Here is a 27766-nt window from a genome sequence, read left to right as displayed (position 1 = left end):
TGTGTTTTTGAAAAGGGGCATACAGATGGTGGGGCACACCATCACATATAACACCATGCATTGATTTGTCCAGTTATATAAAACTTTCAGTTTTTCTTTATGATCTACCCATATAAAAGTATATGAATATACTAATCTATACCATATACTAATATATTAGGGTGCTAGCCCTATATTATTCCATTTAAGATGAACGCAAAACCAAATATACCTATTGGGACATGCACTAATTTGCTAGATTACATATAGCTTTTAAAAAAGCGCACCAAACATGGCAAAGAGTCAAAACAGCCAAAAGATATTGTCATTAGTTGTAGTCATTATAGTTAAATGCATGCCTCAGATTCATAAAACAAAATCTAGCCTTCCTGAGCGTCTTGACCCTACCTCCAGTACTTCAGGTCAGGCTTTTCTACACCTGAGTCCATATTATCACACCAGAGTTAAGTAAGGTCCGTAGCTAGCGCTAAAGCCAGTCTGCAGGGCTGTGACACAGAAGACAGAGGTTAGTAGAGACAGGCTGCAGGGGAAAGGGGGGCTTGACTAAAGGAACATCAAGAGGGTGAAAAAGGACAGGGTGTCTTCAGCACCTGTGGATAGGGGAAAACTCAGCAGGACTCAGGGAGATGATAAGGCTCCGCGACTGTCTGCTGCCTGGATAGAGATGCTGCTGCCCCCCGGCACTTGGTTTTAAAGTCTGGGTGGAGCAGGGACGACACTCAACGCGCCACTGCACCCCCGCGCCTATCGGTCACGCCGCTTGGAAGCAGCCCTGCCCCTGTGCCCCGCATCCCTCGCCCGGGCGGAGGCAGAAGCCAGCGTGATCAGCGCGGCAGCGACGCGGCGCGGCGCGGCCGGGGGAGACGAGCTCGGGCCCAGGAGGCCGGAGCAGCCGCGCGGGCGCTCCTGCAGGCGGCTCCGCGCGCTGCCCGCTCTCGCCAAGGCGCCGCCGCCGCGCGGCGGAGCGAGCAGGTGCGCGGGAGCCACGACGGCGCTGCCCCCGCCCCGGCACGACGCGCGCGGCCTCAGGGCTGGGCTGAGCGGCCGGTCCTTGCACGGCGGAGCCTCGACGGCCGGTCCCCGGCTGCTGCTTGCGCCGCCGGGCTGCCCGCGAGCGCCGGAGCCGCTCTCGCCTTGCCCGCCCCCCGGCCCTCAGCTTCCCCGCACTGCAGCCGCGGGCTCCCCCTCCCCAGCTTTTAGGCGCCAAAATGCGGGCGGATGGGCGGCGGGGGCGCCGGGCGCGGTCTGCCGAGGAGGAGGAGCGAAGGCGGAGGCCCCGCTCGTGCCGGCCCCGGGCGCGGGGGAGGAGCGGGCCGGGGCGGCGGCGGAGCGGTCCCGCCCGCGGCAGAGCGGCTGCCGGGCGCGGGGGCGGCGGGAGGCGCCTGCGGGGCCAGGCGCTGCAGCCGCCTGCTCCCGCTCCGGCTGCGGCACGCGCGGGAGCTGCTGCCGCCAGCGCCGCCCCCAGCGCTGACCGGACCGCGCCGCCCCGCAGGTAAGAAGCGGCCGGGCCAGGCCGGGGGTGCCGCTGCTGCCCCTTCCCGCTCCGCGCCCCAGCGCCCCTTTCCCGTCCCGAAGTTGCAGCAGGTGCCCTGGGACGTCCTCCTGGCGCGGCCGCCCCGTCCAGGTCCGCGCGGTGCGGGTGGGTGCCCACGGGGCTGAGGGGCTGCGGCGCCCCAAGCCGCCTCCTCCCCCCGCTCCGGGCCGAGCTGCAGCTCCTGCGCTCGTCTCCCGGGCCGGGAGCTGCAGCGAAGTGAGGCAGCTGGAGCCACTGGGGTCTCAAAGCTGGAAAAGCAACGCCGCCCCCCCCCCCCAAAAAAAAAAAAAAAAAAAAGAGGTTTCAAGGTGTGGAGACTTTGCCTGGTTTTGTTCACTTAGCTCGCAGCTGCCGGCCTCTAAAGGTTACTGGGGTTAAGGAAGCTGGAATCCGTGCTAGTCGGATGTTGTTCTTGGAAAATTATTTTGTTAGTCTCTTTGAAGCTCAAGAGCAAGTTGCAGCCTCTGCCGTTGCAGCACGGAGGCCAGCCTTTTCAGTGAAAGGGCTTTAAAGAGGCTTCTTGTTCTAAATCCTTTATCTCTCCCTGTTGTATCCTCTGTGGACTTCTAAAGAGAAGCTCCTTTTTTCCCCGGCTTGGTGTAGGTGGTCTGGAAAAAGGAGCAAGGGTAAAGCCAGGACAGTCGGCTCCAGGCAGAGCCCAGAAGGGAGGTCCCACACTGTAGAACAGGGGTCGGCAATGCCAAAAACACTCCCAAAAACACACGCGCCTCCGCTTGGAAGATGTTGGCCAGCCAGGGGTGGCTCGATCCCTGTTGTGTCCCTGCCTCCTTCCCACCGTCCACCCTGAGGCGCGCGTGCCAAGCAAAATGCCTTTGCGTACCGCGCTCTGGCACCTATGCCAGCAGTTGCCTCCCCTGCTGTATGGTCTCCCTTCTGGCTCGTGCCTGTAGTGTACTATCCCCAGCGTGGGATTCCACCAGCATATTCTTAGCATTTTCCTTCTCCTCCCCAGTGCAGGTTTTCTTCAATTGTGCCAGCAAAGAACTTTATTGATTATGAGAATTATTGGAAATGTAAAGAAAATGATTGTCTTTCTACGGTTTAGCCGCCAAGGTTACCAAGGCGGAAACGACCAAAGGAATTTCTATGAGACAACACACTTATAGGTAAGGATCTCAAACCACAGCGACTATTGATCATTTTCTGAAACAGAACTACTGTGGCTGCTGGCCCAGCAGCAAATTATGAAGCAAAAATATGCTTTATATCTGATTATTTTCAGTGTCTGGAAGGATTGTGTATGAAACTAGAAATCATTTTCTGAAATTTTCCTTTATATACTATATTGTCAATCCTATTGTGTCAAAGTGGGCACAACAATCACAGAAAGATTTCATTATTAAAATTTTAATTCTTTAAATAGGTATGCTAATAATTAAAAAAGACATCGTTGGTAGAGATGTGAAATAATGGCTAATGTCACCTGAAAGAGATGTAATGGTAAATTTCAACTATTTAAATAAATTCCACACACTCTAGGAGGTAGTGGCACTGTAAAATATATATATATGATTAATATTTTGCGCATGTAAGAGAGCGAATGAAGGTAAATGACTATATGCCAGTCTTTAAAAAGTGCTGTTTATTTTTTACAGGGTCAGTATACTTCCTTCCCCCAATAAATTCAAAGTAAAAGCAAAGTGTACTTTTTGTTTTTGCTTTTCTCTGCCTTCCTCTTTCTTCCCTCTGCTTCTCACACTTAACCTGTATTGCTCTTCATTTGAGGAAAGGAAAAGATGGATGAAGGATGTGCACTGATCCAGACTGGCCATCTTTATTCCCCCATATCCTTTACTTTTCTGTTTTCAGGAGGGGAAGAAACAGGCAAGTGGAATGACATACCAGGGCTGCCCTCTGCACTCTAATTGATTTTTCTGAGTTAAAAATAGAGGACAGACTATTTGTAAAATAGATTCCTGCTATGGGGTGGAAGGAAACAGAGATCAGAAAATCTAGCTTTAACTAGGAAGGAGCAAAAGTCCTTTGTTTAGGAAAAATGAGCTACCTTTTTAAATACTTCTTTATACCGGATAATCACTTATCTTAATTTTTTTTTTTTTGCCTCATGCTCATTTGTACTTCTGTGATATACAGCAAAACACAGAATTGCATGCATTTCTTCCAACAGTTAGGTACTATTTACAAGAGATTTAGTAGTCCTTTTCAATCAAGTTAGCAAGATTCATATGGTGGAAAAAAAACAACAATTAAAAGACTTTAATCAGATCTTTGGACTGTAATAGACAGCAAAACTTGTGTCAGAACATGATCTGTGATTGTCACAGATTTACTATAAACTGTCTGGTTTCAGGAGTGGTCAAATTTATCCAAGTGCCCATCTATTTTTTTAGAATCATATGGTCACTGATTCCAAGTTTAAACAATGTTTTCTTTAATTCAAGGTGTTATTTTAACTGGACACACAAATGGTTACCATATCATTTTGTTCATCTGAACATAAAATGTATTTTTGTTATAAAAAAACGTTTTCCCTAAATTACGTAATATTTGTACTGAAAGTCCACATATCAGTGGACAATCTAAAGATCAGTCTGGGATGGGTCATAGACAATGTCAGTCATGTAGTAATGAGCTGAGAAATGATATCGGCACAGTTTAGATACCAGTCTGCAACTGATTATCTTATCACTCCTGCTGGCATGCCTGCAACATTCATAAAGTAACAATTAACAAGCTTTGGGTTGTTATTATTATTATATTATTCCAACATGTTTAACATCAGTCCATAATGATGTATCATACAGGGATCTTAGTTCTTTGATAAAATCACAAATTCGCTGATTAAAAACCCCAAAATCTGCATTTTTTGGTGATTAAAATGAACAACCACTATATACTAATATATATACTAATATATATATATACGTATATAATGTATTAGTTGGACACACATGTTTTATTGGCATATTTACAATTTTAAAGGAATTTGGAAGGCTACCAGTGCCTCAGTCACTATAATAAAATAAATTCTAAATACTTATAAATTTTGGCATTTGATTCTGGATTTTTTTATCATGAAAAATCAGAGATCCCCGTGCCCCCTTCACTCACAAGGATGTGGGTCTAGCTGCAGTTATCCCCTGCACTGCTTTGTGGCGCTGAGCATCCCTGATATGCCAGTGCCCCTCACTCTCCACTCACAGACCCTTGGCCCTGCTGGTGCCCCTTATTCCCCACTCATAGCCCCCTGCCAGAGGGGGCCCCTAGGGGCCTAGGCTATGGGGCCAGGGACCTGGATCTGCAGCCCCCTGCAGCAGCACCTGAGCCCCAGCTGCTGTATGTGGGAGGTGGCGGCTGCTGAGACCAGAGCAGAGCATGGAGCCCGGCTCCCCCTCCCCCACGGGTGGCATGGCTGGAGCAGATCCCGTGGTGGGTGCAGATGCAGGCTGCCCAACTGTGGGCTTGGGGCTCCACTCCATGCTGCTCGCCTCTTGGGGCCTCCATGGCCCAGTAGGCAAGCCACAGCACAGCAGGGCAGTGTGGGGCCAGACGGAGAAGCTCAGTGCCACCACTGGAAGCCCTCCACTGGCACAGCAAGACACCCCCTGCCTGTCCAGCAGCAGCAAAGGATACAATCCCACACCATCACCCCAACTGCTGCCTGGTGGGCAGGGGGTGCCTTGCCATGGTGGCACAGGGCCCGTGGTGGCGGCACTGAGTTTCCTCGCCTCGCTATGGCCTGCCGTGCTGGGTCCCAACTGCTGGGCCACGGAAGCCCTGGCGGGGAGGGCTGCAGCATGGGGAGCTCCAAGCCCATGGCCTGTACACACCCTATGCACAAATCATGCCTCTGCAGAAGTGCGAGCAGCAGCTTTTCCCTGCTATCCGCTTGAGCAGAGAGTTGGGGAAGAGGAGTGGCTAGTCCCCAGCCACAGCCAGCTCACTAAGGCCAGGTGGGAGGGGGGTTTAAACCCCCTTTCTGGCCTACATGGGACCCCAGCCAGGGTCTGCCTTGGTGGAGTGCAGGGGAGCAGCAGCTCCTGCCAGACTTTTCTTCAGAGCAGGAGTCTTGGCTAGACCCTGGCCTCATGGTTTCATAGTTTCTAGGGTCGGAAGGGACCTGAGTAGATCATCTAGTCTGACCCCCTGCCATGGCAGGAAATATTACTGGGGTCAAATGACCCCAGCAAGGTATTCGTCTCACCTCCTCTTAAAGACCCCCAGGGTAGGGGCCAGCACCACTTCTCTTGGAAGTTGGTTCCAGATCCTAGCTGCCCTGACTGTGAAGTAGTGCCTCCTGATATCTAAGCCTCAGCTGGCTTATGGAAGGAGGAGGGGTTTAAACTCCCTCCCTGGCCTGCACTGGATCCCAGCTGGGGTCTGCTTGCATGGTGGTGCAGCAGCCCTTGCCAGGCTTTCTCAGAGCTGGGGATTGTGACTAGGTCCCAGCCTTGGCTGGCTTATAGAAGGGGGCAGTTTAAACTTCCTCCCTGGCCCACATGGGACCTCAGCTGAGGTCTACCTGGTGGGGGCAAAGCAGCCTCTGTCAGGCTTTTCCCCCATTTGAGCAGGGAGCTGGGCAGCATGGCTAGACTCTGGGCAGCTTGCTGAGGGCAAGGGCGGTTTAAACAGGCTGGGGTCCCATGCAGGCCAGAGAGAGGATTTAAACCCTCTTCCCCCACTCTGCCTCAGTGAGCTGGCCCAGCCACGCCCCTTACCTCCCCCCCACATACTCTGTTCAAGGGGGGAGCAGGATAAAGCATGGCAGGGGCTGTTTCACTCCTACCAGGAGTATGGGACAGGGAAGGGGTTTAAACCCCACCTCCACCTCAACAAGCTGACTGAGGCCAAGGCCTAACCACACACCCTCTGCTCAAGCAGAGAGTGGGAAAAGCCTAGCAGGGGCTGCTAAGGAGTGCCCTTACTCCTCAGCACCCATCTGGGTAACCTACTCCAGTGCTTTACTACCCTCCTAGTGAGAAAATTCTTCTTGATATCTAACCTAAACTCCCCTTGCTGCAACTTGAAACCATTGCTCCTTGTTCTGCCATCTGCCACCACTGAGAATAGTCTAGCTTCATCCTCTTTTGAGCCCTGCTTCAGATAGTTGAAGGCCACTATTAAATCCCGCCTCAGTCTTCTCTAAACGAAATAAACTCAGTTGCCTCAGCCTGTTCTCATAAATCATATGCCCCAGCCCCCTCACCATTTTTGTTTTCCTCCACTGAACTCTCCAATTTGTCCACGCCTTTCTGTAGTAGGAGGCCCAAAACTGAACACAATACTCCTGACATGGCCTCATCAGGGCTGAATAGAGAGGAATAATCACGTCCCTTGACCTACTGGCAATACCCCTACTGATGCAGCCCAGGATGTATTAGCCTTCTTGGCAACAATGGCACATTGCCGGCTTATATTCAACTTATTGTCCACAGTAAACTCCAAGTTCTTTTCTGCAGAGCTGCTGCCCAGCCAGTCACCCCCCAGCCTGTACTGGTGCATGGGACTGTTTCATCCTAAGTGCAGGACTTTGCACTTGTCCTTGTTGAACCTCATGAGATTTCTTTTGGCCTAGTCCTTCAATTTGTCTAAGTCACTCCAAATCGTAGCCCTACCCTCTGGCATATCTACTACTCCCTGCAGCCTGGTGTAATTTGCAAACTTGCTGAGACTGTACTCTATGCCATCTTTCAAGTCATCAATGAAAATATTGAACAAAACTGGTCCCAGGACTGACCCCTGGGACACTCCACTTGATACCAGCTGCCAGCTAGACACCAAGCCATTGCCACTCTCTGAGCCTGATGCTCCAGCTAGTTTTCTATCTACCTTACCGTCCACTCATCTAGCCCGTACTTCCTTAGCTTGCCTGCAAGAATGTTGTGGGGAGACTGTATCAAAAGCCATGCTGAAGTCAAGGTGTACCACATCCACCAGTCCCCCTGCATCCACAGAGCCAGGCATCTCATCATAAAAGGCTATTGGGTTGGTCAGGGATGACTTGCCCCTGGTGAATCCATGCTGACTATTCTTCATCACCTTCTTCTCCAAGTGCTCAGAAATCGATTCCTTGAGGATCTGCTCCATGATTTTTCTAGAGACTGGGGTGCGGCTGAGTGGTCTTGGGTCCTCCTTTTCCCCTTTCTTAAAGACAGTAAACTCCATCACTTAAAAACCTTTCTTCTTGCACTGTTTTTTTAGAGGGCATTATTCGTCAAAACTACACATTTCCAAACAATGATTCACCTATCAATGAGAATTAAGGTTAAAAAAAATACTGAATCACACTGTGTAACATGTACTTTCAGTTCAGTAGAATAGCTTCTTAAAGTAATTTCAATACAATTATGTTTTAAATTTTTTACCTGTAAGACTGAGTAATGAAAGTCAACTAAAGCAGTGCTGTGGAATGTTCCTCTCCCACTCCCTGTTCTTAACCAGTGATCACTGACAAGGAAACTTATGCTTCTGCAGAAGTCCATCACAAGCTTCCTATATTATCTTCAGCCCATTTAACTCCTTCAAATGGGGTTTTTATGGAACATAAGAGAGAAGTTGATTTTGTGGTGGCCCTCTCCATAGAAGTGAATATTCTTTGAGGCGAACACTTTGTTTTTGCTTTTTTGGCATACAGAATATTGTAGGATATCTTTTTCAAAAAAGAATGCTGAATCTCTCTCTTCTTGTCACAAAACAGTGAGTTGGACTGGAGACAGTTTAGCATGCATCTGGATTAATGTATACAATTCAAATATCCCTAGAGAAGCTGTTGCATCTTCATCAAGAGGAGTTCAGATAAGCATTTGTCTGGGATGGTTGGAGAACAGCATACCCTGCCTGCACTTGTTTAAGGGAATGGACTAGATCAGTGTTTCTTAACCTTTTAAGTAGCAAGTACCCCCCCAACTTCTGAAAATTTTAATAAGTACCCCAACACTCAATTTTCCAGGGGATTTTATAATATATATATTATATTGTTTACATTATAGACTAATGTGTGCCATATATTGAGGAAGGGCTGTGTATATAAGTCATGTGATATGACACGTCTGATCTGGTGTGGGTAGGGTTGCTATCTTTTACACCAGGAGTGCACAACACAAGAATGTACCTGGGCTAGAGGTGATGTTGGCCAAAGCTAGGAGGGCTTAACCCAGTGTCGTGCAATGCACAGCCCCCCAAATTATCGTTGAGGAATTTAAAGTGTAACGCAGTGTGCGGCGTGTCAAATTTTTTGCCATAGTTTTAAAAGGAGGAAGGGGTGAGAGAGACAGGGAAAGAGGGTGAGAGAGAGACAAGGATATAGGGTGAGAGAGAGAGGGAGACAGGGAAGGGGGACGGTGAAGAGAGGGGGGGGGCAGGTAGCAACCCTAATTGTGGGGATGACCCTTAGGAGGAGGGAAGATTGTAGCTGCTCTTTTTCTAAAAAAGGTAAGTTTGCAGGTACTGTGTTGGCAGTGGGTGAAGGGAGTGTTTGGATCTGTAGTTCAGAGATAAAAAGACACAAGGACATAGGCAGATGCATGCAGCGACATGCTGAGGCACACACATATGCAGGCAGACATGGAGGCACACACATAAACAGGCATGCAGTAATTCAGAATTTAAGTTTTATTCTTTTGTATTGAATTTTACAACAGTTTTTTAAACAAAATAACACATGAATCATACACATTATAGAACGGTAAAAACAATATATAACTCAAACATTTCTATTAATAAAACTCTAAACATAGGTCTGTTTATGACTAGAACTGATCCTCTGCCTCTCTAGAACTGTTCTACAAATCAGGGATTGGACTGGACTTTTTGCTAGTTTTATCAAAATAAAATAAAAATGAGTTTTCGGAAGAGCTGGATTTAATGAGAAACTTAGGCCTGTTTGGATGACATCAGCATTCCAAATCTTGGTTTTAAACTACTTATTGCTACTATCAGATCATTTTCCAGGCACAAACACTTTATTTTACTTTTTAGCCCAGTCAAGGGTGAGAAACTGGCTGTTGAGGCAAATGGGAGCAGCTCTGTGACAGCCATGTTCCTCAGCTGTGGGTATTCCTGTTTCATTTTCTGCCAAAATGCAGGGATGTCACCCAATCCCATGCTTTGCATCCTTTGCAATGTACTGTCTGTGGAAAGCTCAAAAGTTTTTCCTTCATGCTTTCTGGAATCCCTGTTTGTGCAATAGTGCCGTCATTAAATTGATTCAAAATCCAGTTTCTGTGGATCTTCATGCTCTTCAACATTAGGGTAATAACATTCAAAGTTTCACTCCAAATTTACCAAGTGTTCTTTAATATTTTCTTTCACACTTTCATTCAGAGGGATTTCGTTTTCATCACAGAACTCTGAGAGCTGTGGAAATGAACCAAAATTTCCACACAAAGCTCGATATTTCCAGAACCTCAACTTTTTTCTAAAAGCTCTTACCTTTTTATGCAAGGTAAATATATTTGTGTTATAACCCTAAAGCTGAAGGTTCAAGTAAGTGATTTTATCAAAAATGTCACAAAGATAGGCTAATTTGCAAATCCATACTTCATCTTCAAAGTGCAGTAAGAATTCAGATTTCATTTCTCTGAGAAAGACAGTAACTTCATTTCTCAACTTGAACAGGCAATTCAACAACCTTCCACGTGACAACCACTGAACTTCAGTGTGAAGAAGTACAGTAGTATGTTCAGTTCCCATGTCACGGCACAGCGATTGTAAAAGACGTGAATTCAAAGCCTGTACTTTTAGGAAGTTTACTGTTTTCATGGCCGTTCCCACCACACTGTTTAAATCTTCACGAAGTCACTTTGCAGCCAATGCCTGCCTATGGATAATACAATTGTTCCACTTGATTAAAGGATTTATACCTTTTAAGTGAGCAACAAGACCACTTCGTCAACCTACCATTGCTGCTGCTCTGTCTGTGCACAGACGCACAACACTCCGATGACGATCTATTTTTTACAATATGCTCATTTCAGATCTTAAAAATGTCCTCTTCTGTTGTTTTTGTGTCCAATTCTTTGCAGCCATATATTTGTTCCTGTATTCCTTGCTCATCTTTATCATCAATGCATCTGACAAACATAATCAATTGTGCATACCTGGACACATCTGTAGATTCATCAGTCTGTAAAGCAAACTGTTTTTTCTGGATGACTTTTTCTGAAATTTGTTTAATTATGTCTTCTGCCATGTCATCAATTCTTCCTGTCATGGTGTCATTTGAATGTGGGATGGTTTTAATTTTATCTACTTCTGTTTTGCCAAACATGATTCCAGCGATTCTGATAGCAGTAGGAATCACAAGGTTCTTAGCAATGGTATGTGGTTTCTTCATTTTTGCCACCATGTGTGCGATTTCAAATGAAGCTTGTAGAGCTTGTTTAGGGAGCGCAGAGTATGATTTCATAGCAGGACTTGATTTTTTCAAACTTTCACGTTTTCTTGTGAAAAAAAATCTATTGATTTGTCCATCAGATCACGATGTTTAGTATGACGGTGCCTTCTCAGAAGGGAAGGCTTCATACAGTGATTAGACAGTGTCTCATTACAAATCACACAGAGTGGTAATGAAGGTATATCTCTGTTTGTTGTTAACCTGAAAGCCAAATAACTGGGATCATAGCTATGTGCTTTATGAACCTGTGAAGATTTTGTACTTTCACTACTGAGGCTTGGTTTCTTTTAGGAACATATTCCTCCTGCTCCAACACTTGTTGCACATTTGTCTGGGCACTAGCTTCTTCTAAATCTGAAGACTTTCTTTTTACAAGAAAACGATCCATTTTAACACCCTCATAAACAGTAAAATTAGCCCACTTAAATTTAAACACTTAAAGTGGAAACTACAGCAGACAGGGACATGCTTAAATTCTGAGAAACACAATCTTTCTCCCCTCTACCGATGGATGACTATTTCTCATAAAGCAGGAGAGTTCTGATGCAGAAAAGCTGGCAAGCAAGTGCAGGGTTGATGAATATTGAAAGTATCTTATTTTAGGAAAATATACAGGTTTCCTTCCCATGATTTATGTGGGTTTGGTATATATGAATTCGCTCTTATGTGATGAATATTTTTACACCCCAAATTCATTATATGTGAGGTAAATTCACTGTTATGTGATCAGCTCCAGGGCCCTGCTTGTCCCAACTCACCTCAGCCCCTGGGCTGCACCTGCTGTAGTGCAGGCAGGTGGTGTTGGCTGTTTGTCTGCCAGGGTAACTGCAGCAGGGGTTGAGGTAACGGGGAGAAGCAGAGGGTGGCATGGTGAGGTAAGTCTGTAGGGCATGGGTTGGCAACCCCTGGGGCACATGTGCCAAGTATGGCACGCGAGCCCATTTTGCTCAGCATGGTAAGTCTTTGGGTAGGGGTCACAGAATCATAGAAGGAGGGTTGGAAGGAACCTTGTAGATCTTCAAGTCCGACCCCCACCATGGGCAGGAGAAAAACTGGGCTCAAATAAGTCCAGCCAGGTAGGTATCAAGCTTCCCTCTTAAAGACCCCCAGGGTAGAAGCCAGCACCACTTCCCTAGGAAGTTGGTTCTAGATCCTAGCCACCCTGACTGTGAAGTAGTTCTTGCAGATGTCTAATGTAAACCTACTCTCCAACAACTGTGGCCTTTACTCCTTGTTATGCCAGGGGGTGCTAGGGGAAACAAGGTTTCTCCCAAACCCTTCTGGTCCCCCCTAGTGAGTTTACAGATGGTTACCAGGTCCCCCCTCAGCATTCTCTTGTGAAGGCTGAACAGGTTCAGGTCCCGCAGTCTCTCATTGTAGGGTCTGCCCTGTAGTCCCCAGATCATGCGAATGGCCCTCCTCTGGACTGTCTCAATGTTGTCCACATCCCTCCTGAAGTGGGGGGCACAGAACTGGACGCAGTACTCCAGCTGTGGCCTGACCAGTGTTGCATAGAGGGGGAGGATCACTTCCTTGGCCCTGCTTGAGATGCACCTGTGGATGCACGACAAGGTCCAGTTAGACCTGCCAACCGTGACCTTGCATTGTCGGCCCATGTTCATCTTGTAGTCAGTAATGACTCCAAGATCCCTTTCTGCCTCCGTGCTCTCAAGAAGGCCGTTTCCCATCTTATAAGTGTGCTGCTGGTTACTGCTGCCCAAGTGCAGCACCCCGCACTTGTCAGTATTGAAACTCATCCTGTTTTTGTTAGCCCACCCCTGTAACCTATCCAGGTCTTGCTGCAGTCTTTCCCTCCCTACTAGCGAGCTCACCTCACCCCAAATTTTGGTATCATCAGCAAATTTAAACAGGGTGCTTTTCACCTTGTCGTCCAAATCACTGATAAAGAAATTGAACAGCGTGGGCCCAAGGACCGAGCCCTGGGGGACTCCACTGCCCACTTCCCCCCAGGTCGAATACGGGACAAGCATGGCACACAAGGCCATTCTGCTCAGCATGCCACCACCAGCCTGGGCTCTAGGCAGGTGCTGCCAGCCATGGAGCCTGGGCTGTTCTCAGCAGGTGGCTGGAAAACTACAAGCCCTGCTGCAAGCAGCCCAGGCTCTCTGGCTGGCAGCAGTTATCCATAGCCTGGGCTGGCTGCAGCCAGGAGGCTGCGAAGGAGCTGCTCCAGGCTCCAGCATCCTGTGGCTCGAGGTGGATGGTGGGGGGGGGGCGGGTCTTGAGGCAGCGCAGCCTAGAAAAGCCCTGTGCCGCCTCCAGCCCCCCACCTGTAGCCAGCTTGGGCTCTGGGCAGCTGCAGCGGGCAGGCTGCAAACAGCTGCGCCGGGTTCCACAGCCCCAGCATCAGCTCCAGACTGGCAATTGCATGCACACCTGCCCCAGAGCCCAGGGTGGCTACAAACAGCTACACTCAGCTCCAGAGCTCCATCATCAGCTCTGTGCCAGCAGTGACAGCATGTGCACCTCAAATCAGAGAGCAGGGATAGGGTCTGAGGCAGCGCAACCTTCCCCCGCTCTCTGCTCTGAGGCATGCATGCAGTTGCTGGTATGGAGTCTAGGCTGGCTACAGGTGGGGGGCTGGTGGCAGCACAGGGCTTTTCCCTACGTTAGGCAGTGGCAGCTCCTCTCCTATCGCCACAGTCCGTCCCAAGCACCAGGAAGAGCCCAATGCCACCACCAGCCCTCCTGTGTGCAGTGAACAAGGCCCCAGACAGGGAAGGTTGTCACGTGGAAGGTTGTGGGGCAATCCCCATAGCGCCCTGCCCCCCCCACACTCCATGCTGCACTGTGGGGGTCTCGGTCTTTCCTCCCAACAAAGCCCAGGCAGGATAAAAAAGAAAGAAACTTACCTGCCTGTCAGTGGGGAGTGTACAGGTATGTGTGTGCCCGCCCTCCCCCTCCTGCAGCAGCCTGTGGCTGGCTTGGGGTGCAGGGGTGAGCAGCTGGACGTGAACCCGGTGGTGGCAGGGGGAATGGCGATACTCACTTGCTGTGGAGGTCTTCCACACCCACGTACCCCCTGCCTGTGTCTCATATACCCCCAGGGGTACGCGTACCACTGACTGGAGAAACTATGGAGTAGACAACCCTTGAGAGCTCTTCTAATTCTATTTTTTAGAACCACAGAATGAAAAATATAGAAGCAATTTTATATTTCAGTGTTATTTGCAGATCAAAAATATGCAGGGAAATAGGTTCCTCACAGCCTCTTATAATATGGTAACAAATCATCAGCTCCCTTTCACAACTGGAGAGCAGTCAAAGCTATATGAAAGTGCAAGAAGGTTCCACTGTATATGCTGTCTTTACACTTTATCTCTTGAAATTGCTCTGGAAAGAGGGAGGGGTGAAGCCAGGTAACAGCCACTGGGGCACAACAGACCAGGGATAATTTTTTAGTGCTGGAGGACCTTGATTTCAACAATCTTTGGTTTGACCCTAAGTAATACAAATGTAAAGCAGACCTTGATATCAAGAATAGGAACTAATTTAGTCTTATGCTAAATAAAGCTCCTTTCAAATTAAATGCATCTATTGGTGGTATGGTGGTATTATATAAAGAAAGATGTAACCAAAATAATTATTTACCTACTTGCAACTGAAACTAACATCAATATGGAAAAAGAAGTTTGATAAGGAAATATTTTTATTTCTGTATTGGGAGAAGACTCTTTTTAAAGCTTTTTTTTTTAAATCATGTCTATTTTTGTTTTACAACTATCCTGATAACGCTAATATTTCTTTTTTCTTCACAGTAGTAACCTCTCATTGGCAAAACACAGAAATAAAGTTTATCATTGATATATACATAAAGAATTGTTCATACATAGTATACACTGTTTGATTTTGTTCAACAAGAACTTATTCCCCGATCTTAAATGTGACTGTATTTTACTTTTGCTTTTAACAGGTGTTTGTTTTCTTTTAGGGTTGATATTCTATGGGCAGGCACTTGACCGTTCTCAGGGAATGAGCCCTACAATGTGTGGAGCATATTATATTTCATTCCATTGCTGCTGTTTACATCTGAGTGCATTTTCAAAGCAACCCAAGGAAGGTATCGTACATTCAGAAATAGCTTTATTTTTATATTGGATGCCCATACCCACCCTTGTGACAGTTTTCAATAACTATATCTTAATATGGAAATAATTTATTAGAGTTTGGTTTTGATATTTTGCTGCTATTTGGGTTCATTTATACATTTGTTTATTTTTCTAACTTTTATGGATATTTTACTTTATGGTTCTATGAATGGGTCACTGTGATGTAGTATCTAGTGCTGATATGAAAAAATATTGCAGGATTAAATTCTGCTCTTTTGGCCATCTGCATAAACCTTGAGTAGCTCTCTAGTCAGTGCAACTGCATGAAAATGGTAATTGAGTGAAAAGTCAGTTTAACGTTATTATAAGGAAGTTCAGACTAAAACTATGTTTGTTTGGTACAGGTGTAACATAGACTTGCACATGAAAGAGAGTTGTTCCTTATAGCTGTACCTCTTGTAGATGTATATATTTATTGTTTCATATGATATTCAGTGTTTGGTTTTTAAAGTTGAACAATACTTCTTAATGAGAGACACTCTTGTTCACAAAATACTATTAATTGGAGAAACGAGAGGCTGGTTAATCTTTTTCCTATTCACTTTCTCTGAAAACTAGGTGTTTTCAACAGCTAGGAAAGGAAAGTATAAGTAAAAGACTGGTACAATGCATGAAGCTGTAGAAGTGTCAACTGATGGGAACTCCTTGATAAAAGCTGTCTATCAAAGCAGACTTCGCCTCACAAGACTATTGTTAGAAGGTGGAGCCTACATTAATGAGAGTAATGACAGAGGTGAAACCCCTTTGATGATTGCTTGTAAAACTAAGCATGTGGACCATCAAAGTGTCAGCAAAGCAAAAATGGTTAAATATCTACTGGAAAATAAGGCAGATCCAAATATACAGGACAAATCTGGAAAGACAGCCTTGATGCATGCTTGTTTGGAAAAAGCTGGCCCTGAAGTGGTTTCTTTGTTGCTGAAAAGTGGAGCTGACCCAAGTCTACAAGATCATTCTAATTACTCTGCACTTGTATATGCAGTAAACTCTGAAGAGAGGGAGACCTTGAAAGTTCTCTTAAATGCTTGCAAAGCAAGAGGAAAAGAAGTAATCATTATTACAACAGACAAGTCTCCATCTGGAAGACAAACCACTAAACAATACTTGAATGTGCCTCCAGCTGACATTGAGAAATGTCATTCTCCAAATGCCTGCACTTCTCCCTCAGAAATAGAACTTAAAACATCTCCATCTCCACTTTCAAGTTCATGTGAAACAGAAAAAGCTCTCTTTAGTTTTAAGGAGCTGGATCACCTAAGAAACAAACAAGATATATCCAGCTCAGTTTCTCCCACTAAAAAACCTAATTTAACACATGGAGGATCCAAGTTATTACCAGTGCAACGTTTGCAGTCTGAGCCTTGGATAAAGAGTTCTCCTTCCTTGCTCCATCAGAATAAAATTTCCTCTTTACAAGAAGAACTTCAGGATATAACTCCAGAGGAAGAACTCTCTTTTAAAATCAATAGTCTGGCTTTATCCAAGAGATATATCACCAGGCACCAAAGTATTGATGTAAAAGATACTGCTCATCTGTTAAAATCCTTTGATCAAACTGGTTCAAGAAAGTTATCATATGATGAGATAAATTCTCAGTCACTTTATGCTGAGGCAAAACATAATCAGAGTGAAATTCCAGTGGATCGGGATTCAGATTCAGTTCAAATGAGTTTTGTTTCAACCCTGAGAAGTATTATTCAAAAGAGAAGCTTAGGGGCAAATCACTACAGCTCTGATTCTCAGTTAACTACCACTAGGAGTCCTGCTACCACAGAAGATAGCAAGTCATTTCTAGGAAAGAAAAGGATTCTCTCTCCATCTTCATCCTTGTTATCAAGTTCCAGGGAATTGTTGGAGAACATACCTCTTGGTCCTCTGAGTAGAAGAAATCATGCTGTTTTAGAGAGACGTGGTTCAGGAGCTCTCCTGGTAGATCATATTGCCCAAACCAGGCCTGGTTTCCTTCCTCCTTTAAATGTGACTCCCCATCCTCTACTTCCTGATATTAATTTTAGCAACAAGATTTCTGGGATGGTTTCTTGTGGACAAAAAACCCTAATTCCAACAGCACCTGCTTTTCCCAAGGAGTCCAAAAGTACAAGAATGTTGTTGAGGAGGCAGTCATTACAAACTGAACAGATTAAGCAACTAGTGAATTTTTGACAACTTATTAAAGTGTTAACAAATCTATACAATATGTACAGCCTTATTCATCTCCAATCATGTTTACCACTCAAAGACCTCTGTACCCTATAAACCCTTAACAGGCATCTTTTGGATGGTCCTCTATCTTGGGATGAATTTAATTTTTAGATTCAGTGGGCACATCTATGTGCGACCTTTACTGCACAGTTGACTAATAAACTGTGCAATAAACATCTCAGCATCTATACAACCCCATATTAGGCTGGAGTTAACTAAAAAAACCCCACAACAGCACACATATAGACGCTGGAGGGGATGGCTGGGCATTAGGGTGCTTCAGTCCAGGGGCTGCCTGCCAGCTAGCCCCATGCTGAGGCTCCCTCATGCCCCAGCCAGCCCCTCCGCAGCACACTGAGCTGGGAGAAGCAGTCCCAGTCTGGTAGGCTGACCTCCCAGAGCCCCCTGCTAGCCAAAGCTGCTCTAACATGGCTCCCCAAGCCATGGATGAATAAACTCAGGATCTTACTGATCCAGAGTTAATTGTTCCTGGGCACCCATTCAGATGGCACATCCAGGAGCAATAAACCCCAGAGCAATAAGCTCCGGAACTTATTCATGCACAGTAATAGCATGTGTAGACATGTCCAGTGAAGGGAAAAACAAGCCTTCCCAGCTGGGGTTACACTGCAGCTATTTTCTGCAAGTCAACGGATATTTGTAATACTGTGTTTTGACATAAAATTTATAACAAAATCATAAATACAAGGAGGTAAATCCAAAGAATGAATACTGTAGTGTCTAACTTTTAGGCTCCCTGCCACCAAGTGGAATTCATGCAGCCCTGAATTAGGCAGCTAGGCTGCCTATGCAGTACATAGGGAGAGTTTAGGCACAAACAAATGGGATTCACAGAAGCTAGAACACTAAGCAAGGAGCCATCCAAGCTACCCTAGAAAAACTTAAGCCTCACCATCCAAGGCAGTTGAGTGTCTAACTGCACTTGGGATTCTGAGTCATGAACCCTCTTCTAACCCAGGTCTCTTGAAAAACCAGTGAGAGTGCCTCACAAAATAGGGTGAGTTTGGGGGGTTATTTTTTAAATACCTGCTCAGTTGAGTTCAAGTTCCTCCTCTAAACTCTCTTAAATCCCTACAGAGCGTTCAGTTCCAAGATTATTGGATACCCTGAAATGAGTCTCTCTCAAGCTTTATCATCAGAGCTGTTCAGTTTGCTTAAATAATGAAATGTTTGTTCATTTGGCCAGAGAGAAAATGACTTCTTAGCTTAGTGGTTAGGACTCATGTGGGAGGTAGACAAGTTTCTGCTCCATAAATTGCTTAAAATTTCTTGCATAGAGTGAAGCAGCTTCACTAGAGAGATACAGATATCTCTACTTCAGTAGGCTGGTAGTAAGAGCATACTCCTGGCTTGGGATGATATGAGTTTTAAGTTTCTGCTCCAAACTGGGCAATGTGGGGATTTGAAAAAGGCTTCCATTGCTCAGGCAATTGCTTAATCACCAAGCTAACATTACTGTTTTTTTGTCCTAGACTTATTTTGCTAGAGGTCTCCTCTCAGAATGCTTGTTGGATAAGGGCTTGAAGATAAGATATGAAGGAAAATGTCTGGTTTGGGAATGCCACTGGGATTTATGCATGAACTAGGGCAGTGAGCAACACTGCCTTGTTACGATTTAGGCTGTTGTGCCCATGCTTGTTGGTAGGAAGATTAGCACCTAAGCTGCTTGCAGACATTAAAAAAACAACAACAAACAAACAAAAAAAACCCACAAACAAACAACCCCATGCTTTACCAGAAACAGCAGCACATTCCTTTGACCTGGCTCCACAGCATTTGTATAGATCAGGCACTTCAGTGAGGCTTTTTGGTGCTTTTATGTAATAGCTGATTCAATCAGCTATTCGATAAAAGTACCAAAAAAGCCCCACTAAAACTCACAATCTATACAGACGTTGGGTGAGCAGGGTCCAATTAATACACTGTCTCTTCTGGACAGGTGCTGGGCTCAGCACAGCAATACACAGAATTTAAAATAAAGCACCACTTTTTTTTTTTTTTTTTTAACCATCCGCAAGCAGGCCAACATTTTTGGTAGTAAAATCCCCTAGGAACTTTAGGTATCTGCAGGTGTAGGCAGTAACTGAGCAGAGGTTTTGAGGGCCACTATGGCACCTAAACTTTGGACTTAGATGCTTAAAATGGTAGTTGGGGTTAAACCCTTTCTAGTTTTAGCCCTATGGGCCTAATTCTCCATTGCCTACATCTTTTATAATAATTTCCACAGAACACTTCTATTCTGATTTGGTTTGACACCCAGTGTAAATTCATTTTGCATGGTTGCAAATGACTCCATAAAGCAAAAGACAATGGAGAGTCAAGTTATTCTCCTCTTTCTATATTAAAAAAAGCTAACAGAAATAGTAGTAGGAGTTACAAGAGAAGAAAGGAGAACAGAATTGAGAGGTATAAAGTAACTATAATTCAAACATACTACAAAACTAGTATGAAGTAACTGTTTTCATAAAGGATATGCTTTTTTGAAAACAAACCAGTGTAATTCTATTAGAAAATTAACATGTGTACTGTGTGTTATAATTTTGCCAGCAGTGTTAAAAAATGCAAAGAGCTTGGTGTAACTTATTAATCAAAGGACTGGATAACAATTCCATCAGACTTAAAAAAAAATGTACTTTAAGGTTTCCAACATGGTTCCAGATCTCTTTCTTGTTCGAGACATCTATCTTTGGTATTTGTATAAACTCCATGAACACTTTAAAATTAGGTTTTCATGTGGCACTTTATTGCCTGGCCTCTAAAAGTGTAACAGTCTTTTATTTGTTAATTTGGATATGATATATAGAAATGAGTCTTACTGATGTAGTAGTTGCATAATGTGAACTATAATGAAACTAAATACTTGCTTCTGGAAATATTAAGTGGATATCTGTGGTATTACAGCTTCAGCTTCAATTCAGACAGCATCACAAACTGTTTCCTAATGAACAGTTGTAATTTTAGTTCATCATGTCATTTGTATATGAACATTTCAATAGTACATATATCATGTCCTCTTTCAGTGAAGACTTCCTCATAATTCTCAGAACTCGCAAAACATAACTTCCAAAGTTATGGAATTCACTTCTTTATGCTCAGACCTGGTCCCTGAATCCATAAGGCAGGGGCAGGCAATTATTTCGGGCAGAGGGCTGCTTACCAAGTTTTGGCAAGCTCAAGGTACCAAGGGCCATATGGGTAGCCCCACCCCTTGACAGGTGCCCCACCCCCTGGTTGCCATCTTTGGACTGGAAGTCCTGCCCCTATACTCCGACCTTTGCCACTGGAAGTCCCTCCCCTTGCCCCTGGAAGTACTCCTTTGCGGAAGAGGGTTTTTGCCTTCTTAGGGAAAAAACAAACAAACATATTATATACTAAAAATCAAGCACCCATAATAATATATTTTAATTTAATTAAAAAGATATATTTTTGTCCTGCTTTGTGTGTGTTTTGTGCTGTATATGAAGAAGTGATTGCATAACAGCTCATAATGCAGTCTTACTGTTGTATATTGTGTGTGGGGGGTACGTGTGGGGTTTGTGGGGAGCTGTGGGTGGGTATGGTATTATGCAGGGCAACTGACAGGTGGGCAGCAAAGTGGGGAAAGCAACAGTGGGAGGGTGGGGGTGGGGGAGTGGAAGCAAGCGGCATGCAGGAGCATGGGGCCTGCCCTGGCATCTCAGGGCCCAGAGCGTGGCAGGGACTGGCTGAGTTCTATAGAGCCGGGCTGGGCTGCCAGCAGGGAGAGAGGAGAGCTGGCCAACAGCTTGGCAGCTTTGGGTCAGCTGTGGTGCGCCTTGGCCTCCCGCGCAAAACAGAGCGGCCCTTGTGGCACCCTCTGGGGCCACTGCGCGGTTGTGGTGGCTGTGGGGCTTGGCAGTGGTGACTACAGTGGAAGAGGACAATGAGGTGGGCTCAGCTGCTGCTGCCTTATCACTGCACTCAAGGCAATGCGCAGTGCTGCTTGTGGGAGCAGCTGCTGCTGCCACAGTGCTTCCACAGTGCCTGGCAGCTGTGCTCTGCCTCCCTGCACGGCTGCTGACTCTGGGCCCGCACCCACTCCTGTCGCTGCCACCATCGCTGCAATTCTAGCCACCTCGGCCTGCCGTGGGGATGGTGCTGAGTGCAAGTGGTGCTCGGACCCAGAGGCAGGGCTCTGGCGGCGGTGGCTGCCTAGTCTTGTCGCCTGGTGGCAGCCACCCACTACCGCAGCAACGACTGCATAGAGAGGCAGAGCACAGCACCGTTAGCACAGGGACAAGGACAAGGACAAGGCAGCAGCAGCCGAGCCCACTTCGTCCTCCACCATGACTGCTACAACCACACTGGCGGTCCTGAGGGGAGCTGCAAGGGCTGCTCCACCTTGCTGCTGTGGTGGCAGGCATCTGTTGCTGCGACCCTGCCACCCTGGCCAAACGCCACTTCCACTCGGTGCTGTCCCTGCTGCTGCTTTCCCCACTTTGCTGCCTGCCCGCCCGCTGACTGCCCTGTGCCATGTGGCTGCTGGCTGGACCGTGGAACCCGGCAGGAGCCAGCCTGGCCCTAAGGACTGAGGTGATCGCCACAGTCCTCCTCTCCCCTTGCTTCTTACCTAAATTTCCTGCTCCGGTACAGGCATGAACAGCCCCATGGTCCCAAGCCACAAGCCTGTTAAGCTGTTGCAGGAGCCTGTCGTGGCTTCCCCTGGGTCCTACTGCCCCTGGCTCCGGTCATCTTTGATAAGAGCTAGGGGCAGACAGATATTATCTAAATTTTTTAGGGGCCCCACAAGCCAGATAAAGTGGCCTGGTGGTCTGGATCCAGCCCACAGGCCATATTTTGTCCACCCCTGCTGTAAAGGGGATAACTGCCTGGATGGGCAAGTGATACAGCTCTGTTTGTGTCCTCCCTTGTGTTGCTAAGATGAGCACCGAGTCCACTGACATAATTTTTGTTAATTCAACTTCAGAGGGGTTTTTCCACAGGAAAATGTGGGTTTTAGAAATGTTTGTGGTACTAAAAGTGTCTTTTCCCTAGCTACTACGGTTTAGCATCCATAGAACCACATATGCATACAGTGTGATAATGGCTGAAGAAATTATGCAGTATAGAGATGTGCTCTCCTTTCTACCATATTTGAGCATGATCACCACCCTGTTCCATGCAGGGCCCACAGCCATCTGCTCTGAAAAAACATGCATTAACTTGCATTTTGTGACTAGCTGTTTGATCCAGAATGCTGTTCCTATTTAATCGTGTGTGTGTACAGTTATGTTAAAATAATATTAAGAATGAAACGTCAAGCACTCAGAAACCTCAGAATTAAGGCTACCTGTGCATTTCATGGCTGTTTGCTGACAGTGAGCAAACAGACTAAAAGAAATTTTCAATTTAATTTGGGCCAGGGGAAAAGATTCCCTTACAACACACCCTTCTGCCTTTGTTGTGTCCAAGGCTGAATCCTTTTGTTGATAGCCTGTCTGCCCCAGCCTTCAACCACTTTTCTCCCCGCCATTTATGCTTCTTGTCTTAGTTTCATTGCCCATTCAGTACCAGCCTCCATACTCTGTATCCAATAGCATATCTAGGATGGTGCAATAGGGGTGTGATCCCAGCACTTTGGCTGTGCCGCACATGTTTAGTGAACTCTAAGCTCACTCCCTGGTCAGTGTGAACTCCTTCCACAGCTCTGCACCCCATCAGAGCATGGTCTGCCTGGAGCTCATATTTCCATGTAGCTCTGGAGCCCAAGGATGCATGATGCGGCTGTTCACCCTTCCCTTCCCTCTTCCTTCCCACTGAATTCAGTAGCAGCAGCAGCAGCACTCACCCCACTGGTTCTGGAGCTGTCAGAAAGCGGCTTTGGGCCAAACCCATGCCAAGAGCTCACATGACACAGCTGAAGTGAGGCGTGCAACCACACAGTCACATCCATCTCAATTCCTCTTGTGGGATAAGATCAAGTATAGTCACTGCATTGGTCTGTTACCTAAACCAAAGGATTTAAATGGCATTGTGCAGTGGAGGGTGCACCCCAGGTCAATGCACTGCAGACAAGACTCCCTAGGAGAGTCTTGTGATTACCTTTCCACTGGCCCACTTCCAGTGGGAGGATCTTGGCTACACACCTACTTTATGGAAATGGGGGTCTCCTCCTATGGCCTTTGGTTAAGGGCAAGTGAGGCTTGGGGGCATCTGAACTCCAAGCCTCCAGGCTTCAGCCTGCACAGAGGATGCCTGACAATGGGTCTGAGAGTACCTGAAACTCCAGGCTGAAAAGTCTGAGGTAGAGGACATTTACTGGTTGTAGCACCACACGGTGTTTGAACGATTGAGTGTTGCTTAATCAAGAGGATTCAGAACTGATTTGGCCAATTGATAGGGGTGCACAAATAAAGACTTTTATGGGCCGATACCAATGGCTGATTATTAACCAGCCATATCAGCTGATTCCAATCCAATTGCTGATATGCAGCCTGGCAGCTTGGAGAGCAATATCCCACTGGTAAGTCTGTTGGATGGGGAAGGGGCATGAGGTGGCAAATCAGGGCCCCCATGGTAAGGGAGGGAGTGGGGCTGGGGGTGAGGCAGGCGCTGCACACCTGGGGCAGGGCATGAGATAGAGCTGCAGGGGTAACTCTCCCCATTGTGCACATCCCCAGGGGAGGTATGGGGAGGGCATGTGCCCTCCAAATCTGTGTGCAGGATGAGGGTGGACTGCCTGCTCAGGGCCAGGGGCAGCATTAGGCTCTTCCCGGCAGGGGGGACCAAGCCAGGGCAGGGCTACGGTGGGGGGGAGGGGAAGTGTGGCTACAGCCACCCCAAAATTTTGGGTAGCGCCCCCCCTCCCAGGGCTGCCACTGCCCGCCTCATGCACAGCCCCAACCCAACCCACACCCCCATCATTGGGAAGAGCCCAGCAACACCCCTAGCCCCAAGTGGGCAGCCCTCCCTCACCCTACACACAGATCTGGGGGTACATTACCCCGATGCTTCCTCTGGGGAGAGTGTGCAGCGACAGGAGTGGTGCCTCCCCCCAGATGAGCTGTGGCTCTGTCACGCGCTCTACTCTGCCCTGGCTGTGCAGTGCCTGCCCCAACCTCCCTGCATCCATTACCCTGAGGGTCTCTATCTGTCCCCCCTATGCCCCTTCCCCCACAGACTTACTGGCTGGATGCTGCTCTTCAAGCTGCTGGGCTGCACCCCTGGCTGTGTGTATGCAGTGGCTGTGCGCATACACACAACATTTATTGGCGACATTATCAGCCACATCAGCCAAAAAAGCTGATGGCTGATAATGTCAATTTACCTTTTATCGGTGTAACTACAATATGGACTGATGTATCAGTACACCTCTATTAACTGACCTGGAATATGAAAATATTTTTTTTTTTGTGGAAAATCTCAAATCATCCCTGCTAACAGCAGGCCCCTGCCTAGCTATCCCTTCCCTGTCCTCTGGGCTCCAAATCCTAGCCTTCTTTGAACTACGGCTCTCAGTCACAGTTTTCCTTCCTGGCCTCCTCATCCTATCACCTTATTGCCTTGCCTGTCCTCATTTTGACTTGTCTGATCTTAGCTTCACCATCTGGCATAGCATCTGTCCCCCTGTTTTGATGCCTGGTCCTGGTATTTTTGCCCAACCCCTCTCAGCATCAATATCCTTCCCAACCTGTATCAGTCTTGTCCCAGGTTTGTTGTCCCCATCTACTCCTCCCTCTCTGTCCAAGTCTTCCCCCACTCCCTGCATTTCAGTTAGGATGCTTTTCCTTCATGTTTCTCCTTACCGCCTACAGTGTGAGATCAAGACAGAGCAGTGGTGTCTAGCCCCACAGTTGTTGCAGGAGAAATCCCAGTTGGCCTCTACAGCCATAGTGTTGTAGCAAGCTCAGATGCTCTTCGGAAACAGAACAGGCACGCTTCAGTCATTAAATGGGAGCTGTAAAAAGAAGTCATTCAAACTCAGTGCAGATGGTATCTACAAAGAATTTACTTGCCTAATTAGTCTATATTGAAATAGAACAGATTTGTCGATGCTTTATAAGCTTAATCAAATTTGGACATTTTTCAGAGAAAAAGAAAGGCATCTCTCAAAGAGAAGTCAACCCCCTCCCACATTCCAAGTTCTTGATTCAAAGCCTGGAGGAGTTAGAGCCTCTGATTGAAAGAGTTGTAAATTTTTCTTTTAACTCGACCAATAAAACACTTTTCCCTAATCTTGTTTACAAAAAAGTGCTGGACTATACTTACTGAAACTTTAAAATACAGTTGGAGGCAGGCAGCTGGTGTGAAAAAAATTCACCTCAAATGGTTAAAGTATGGCAAAGTTATATGCAACTGTAAAACTGGATTTATAATGGGAAGTTTCAGGAAGCTGTAATTACAGACAGAGCAGGTAGCATTACCTGTGCTACCCTACTATTGGATCTTTTAGTAATCTTGTAAAACTGTAATTGTGATAATAATGTCCCACACTGTGGGCATGTCTACATGAGACACTACAGTGCCATAACATTGGCGTCACCGTTAGTGCCTACCATCACTACAGCAACATGAGGTCAGAAATGACTTGTGTGCCACTAGAACTGTGCAGTACTGGCAGGTACTGCACAGTCATTTAGTACTTGCACCAGTACTGCACAATGCCAGCAGAGCACGGGTCATTTCAACCCTCTGTTGCCATTGCAACAAGCTACAGTGACACAGCAGTGGCATCGTAGAGTCTCACATAGACATGGCAATGATATACGCACCCACAATTCCACGTCACCATAGCAATGAGCTAGACTGCTGCAGCTTGTCACTACGGCGATATAGCAGCTCATGCAGACACACCCACTTGCTTTAGCAAGTACTAAATGACTGTGCAGTACCTACTGCACAGTCAGCGACATGTGCAGACATGCCCTGTTTGTAACAATTCAACAATAAACTGTCAGGTAACAGGCAAAATGTTTTTCATAACTACCAGATTTGTAATCTCTAAATATCGTACAACTATGTTATATATATACACACACACACAAAAACCATTACAGATACAAATTCGGTATCTTGTCTGGGGGTCATTATTAAAGCAAGGAGTCTAAGGGGACAAATTACCCTACATAGAACACATTCAGGAATTTAAAGAAGTTAAATCACAGTCTTAAATTTTTTTTTCCCCCAGAGATTCTTCCATTTTTTATACGAAAAGCAGTACTGTTTACATGAGCTACACAAGACAGCTAAACAGCAATGAAATAATGCTATCTTTAAAGGAAATCAAATGAGCTTTTTAACACTACCAAAACTTTAACAAAGATGGAAAAAAAAAATCTTTGGATATCAGCCTCAAAGGACTCTCACTATTGCCTCATAAAGCCAGGAAGGGACAAGTCAGAAGTCCTTTTACTTTTTTACAACTCTAATAGAAAATAAAAATCTCCTCAGACCATGCCACTTTCCAAGAAACCTCCAGTTATCTCCATTTTAGAGATCAGGCTTGGGCTCCGAGTGTCACAGTTAGCGCACATCTGGTTGGAGCATGGCGATGAACAGGAGTGGGTCATAACCAAAGTCTGGGAAAGCAAGCCAAAGGTCAAGGACTTGGGGAGGTGCAGGCAAGATGGAGAAAAAAAAACTAGAGCAGAAGTTCAAAGTGAGGCAAAACAAGGCAGCCAACAGAGCAACGTCTGGAGACAAGGTAAAAATATGAAATACCTACTGATCACACTTTTGTTAGCTTTCTGCTCAGTCTTTAGGAAGAGTTCCAAGGGAGAAGTATGGTCACCTATGGGCAGGACTTCTGGTGAGGTATGGCCCAAGATGATTACCTAAAACTGAAGGTGTAGTTGTGCAAATGCTTACTCATCACAGATATCTGATCTTTCATTATCATCTATTTTGACAGATCTGCTTTTCCCATTTGCTTTGAAAAAATGGCAGCAATGTGGGAATTTTTTTCATGATCTCCCTACTTTCCAGTTAACTGAATTATTTATTTCTGGCCAGCCTATTTTATGACAGTCTGACTGCATCTACACAAGATGCTGACTGCAGTTGTTACTGGGCACTCATTTAGTACTTGGGTATGCAAGTACTACATGACTGCAGTAACCAGCATTACTATGCAGTAGCAGCTCTGCATAGCTTCCTGGTGTAGCTCATTACTACTGCACAGTAGCGTAGTGGCATGGTTCATGTCACATGACAATACCGTGCAGTAGTAACGAGCTACCGCACAGTAAATGTCTTGTGTAGACATTGCCTCTGAGATGTATGGTCCTATGGTACCATACCTATTGGAGCCAAGTCTTTGTTCTGTCATTTTTTTAAATCAAGTCAGTCTTAGATCACTTAGTTCTTACTCTAGACTTGATTTTCCATATGGATTGAATTTTGGTGTTTTGGTATTATACCTTTGACATTTTGTCTCAAGTTTTTAGCACACCAGTGCATTTCCAATGTTCATCAGTCATGAAGCCTCCTATTTCAGCTAGGTATGGCACTTCAGTACATTAATTTTTTTAGCCCATCACAATCTCA

General features: G+C 46.1%; 3 protein-coding genes across 6 annotated transcripts in view; 2 read left to right on the top strand and 1 right to left on the bottom strand.

The window, feature by feature from the left end:
- Nucleotides 1-1180: 1180 nt before the first annotated feature.
- On the top strand, nucleotides 1181-14987 carry LOC149868203 (uncharacterized). 4 transcript variants are annotated; one of them, XR_016441198.1, is made up of 3 exons: nucleotides 1181-1492; nucleotides 2513-2661; nucleotides 14863-14987. XR_016441198.1 is itself a non-coding variant. In XM_090038172.1 (3 exons), exons 1-2 carry the CDS (start codon nucleotides 1209-1211, stop codon nucleotides 2659-2661), a joined length of 438 nt encoding a protein of 145 aa, XP_089894298.1. In that variant the 5' UTR covers nucleotides 1181-1208; the 3' UTR covers nucleotides 14863-14987. The 4 variants fall into 4 exon arrangements, 2 of the variants coding, with proteins under 2 accessions (XP_089894298.1, XP_089894299.1); XR_016441199.1 differs by having other exon boundaries at nucleotides 14845-14982; XM_090038172.1 differs by having other exon boundaries at nucleotides 2508-2661.
- ANKRD34B (ankyrin repeat domain 34B) lies at nucleotides 13556-24124 on the top strand. Its single transcript, XM_090038167.1, has 2 exons — nucleotides 13556-14991; nucleotides 15599-24124. The coding sequence occupies exon 2, from the start codon at nucleotides 15647-15649 to the stop codon at nucleotides 17201-17203; it is 1557 nt and encodes a 518-aa protein (XP_089894293.1). The 5' UTR covers nucleotides 13556-14991; nucleotides 15599-15646; the 3' UTR covers nucleotides 17204-24124.
- Nucleotides 24125-24424: 300 nt separating this feature from the next.
- The window catches only part of FAM151B (family with sequence similarity 151 member B), a 59284-nt gene continuing 55942 nt past the window's right edge, over nucleotides 24425-27766 (bottom strand). The window contains exon 7 of the mRNA XM_090038171.1: nucleotides 24425-25178. Within this exon, the coding sequence (XP_089894297.1) occupies nucleotides 25168-25178 (11 nt within the window). The 3' untranslated portion in view covers nucleotides 24425-25167. The remainder of the gene's footprint in view (nucleotides 25179-27766) is intronic.

Source organism: Crocodylus siamensis, chromosome 3 (genome assembly GCF_052110815.1).
Source record: "Crocodylus siamensis isolate JL-2025a chromosome 3, ASM5211081v1, whole genome shotgun sequence".
Lineage (NCBI taxonomy): Eukaryota > Metazoa > Chordata > Crocodylia > Crocodylidae > Crocodylus > Crocodylus siamensis.
Note: the sequence above shows the minus strand (reverse complement) of the source record. Positions and strands in the feature narration are given on the sequence as shown.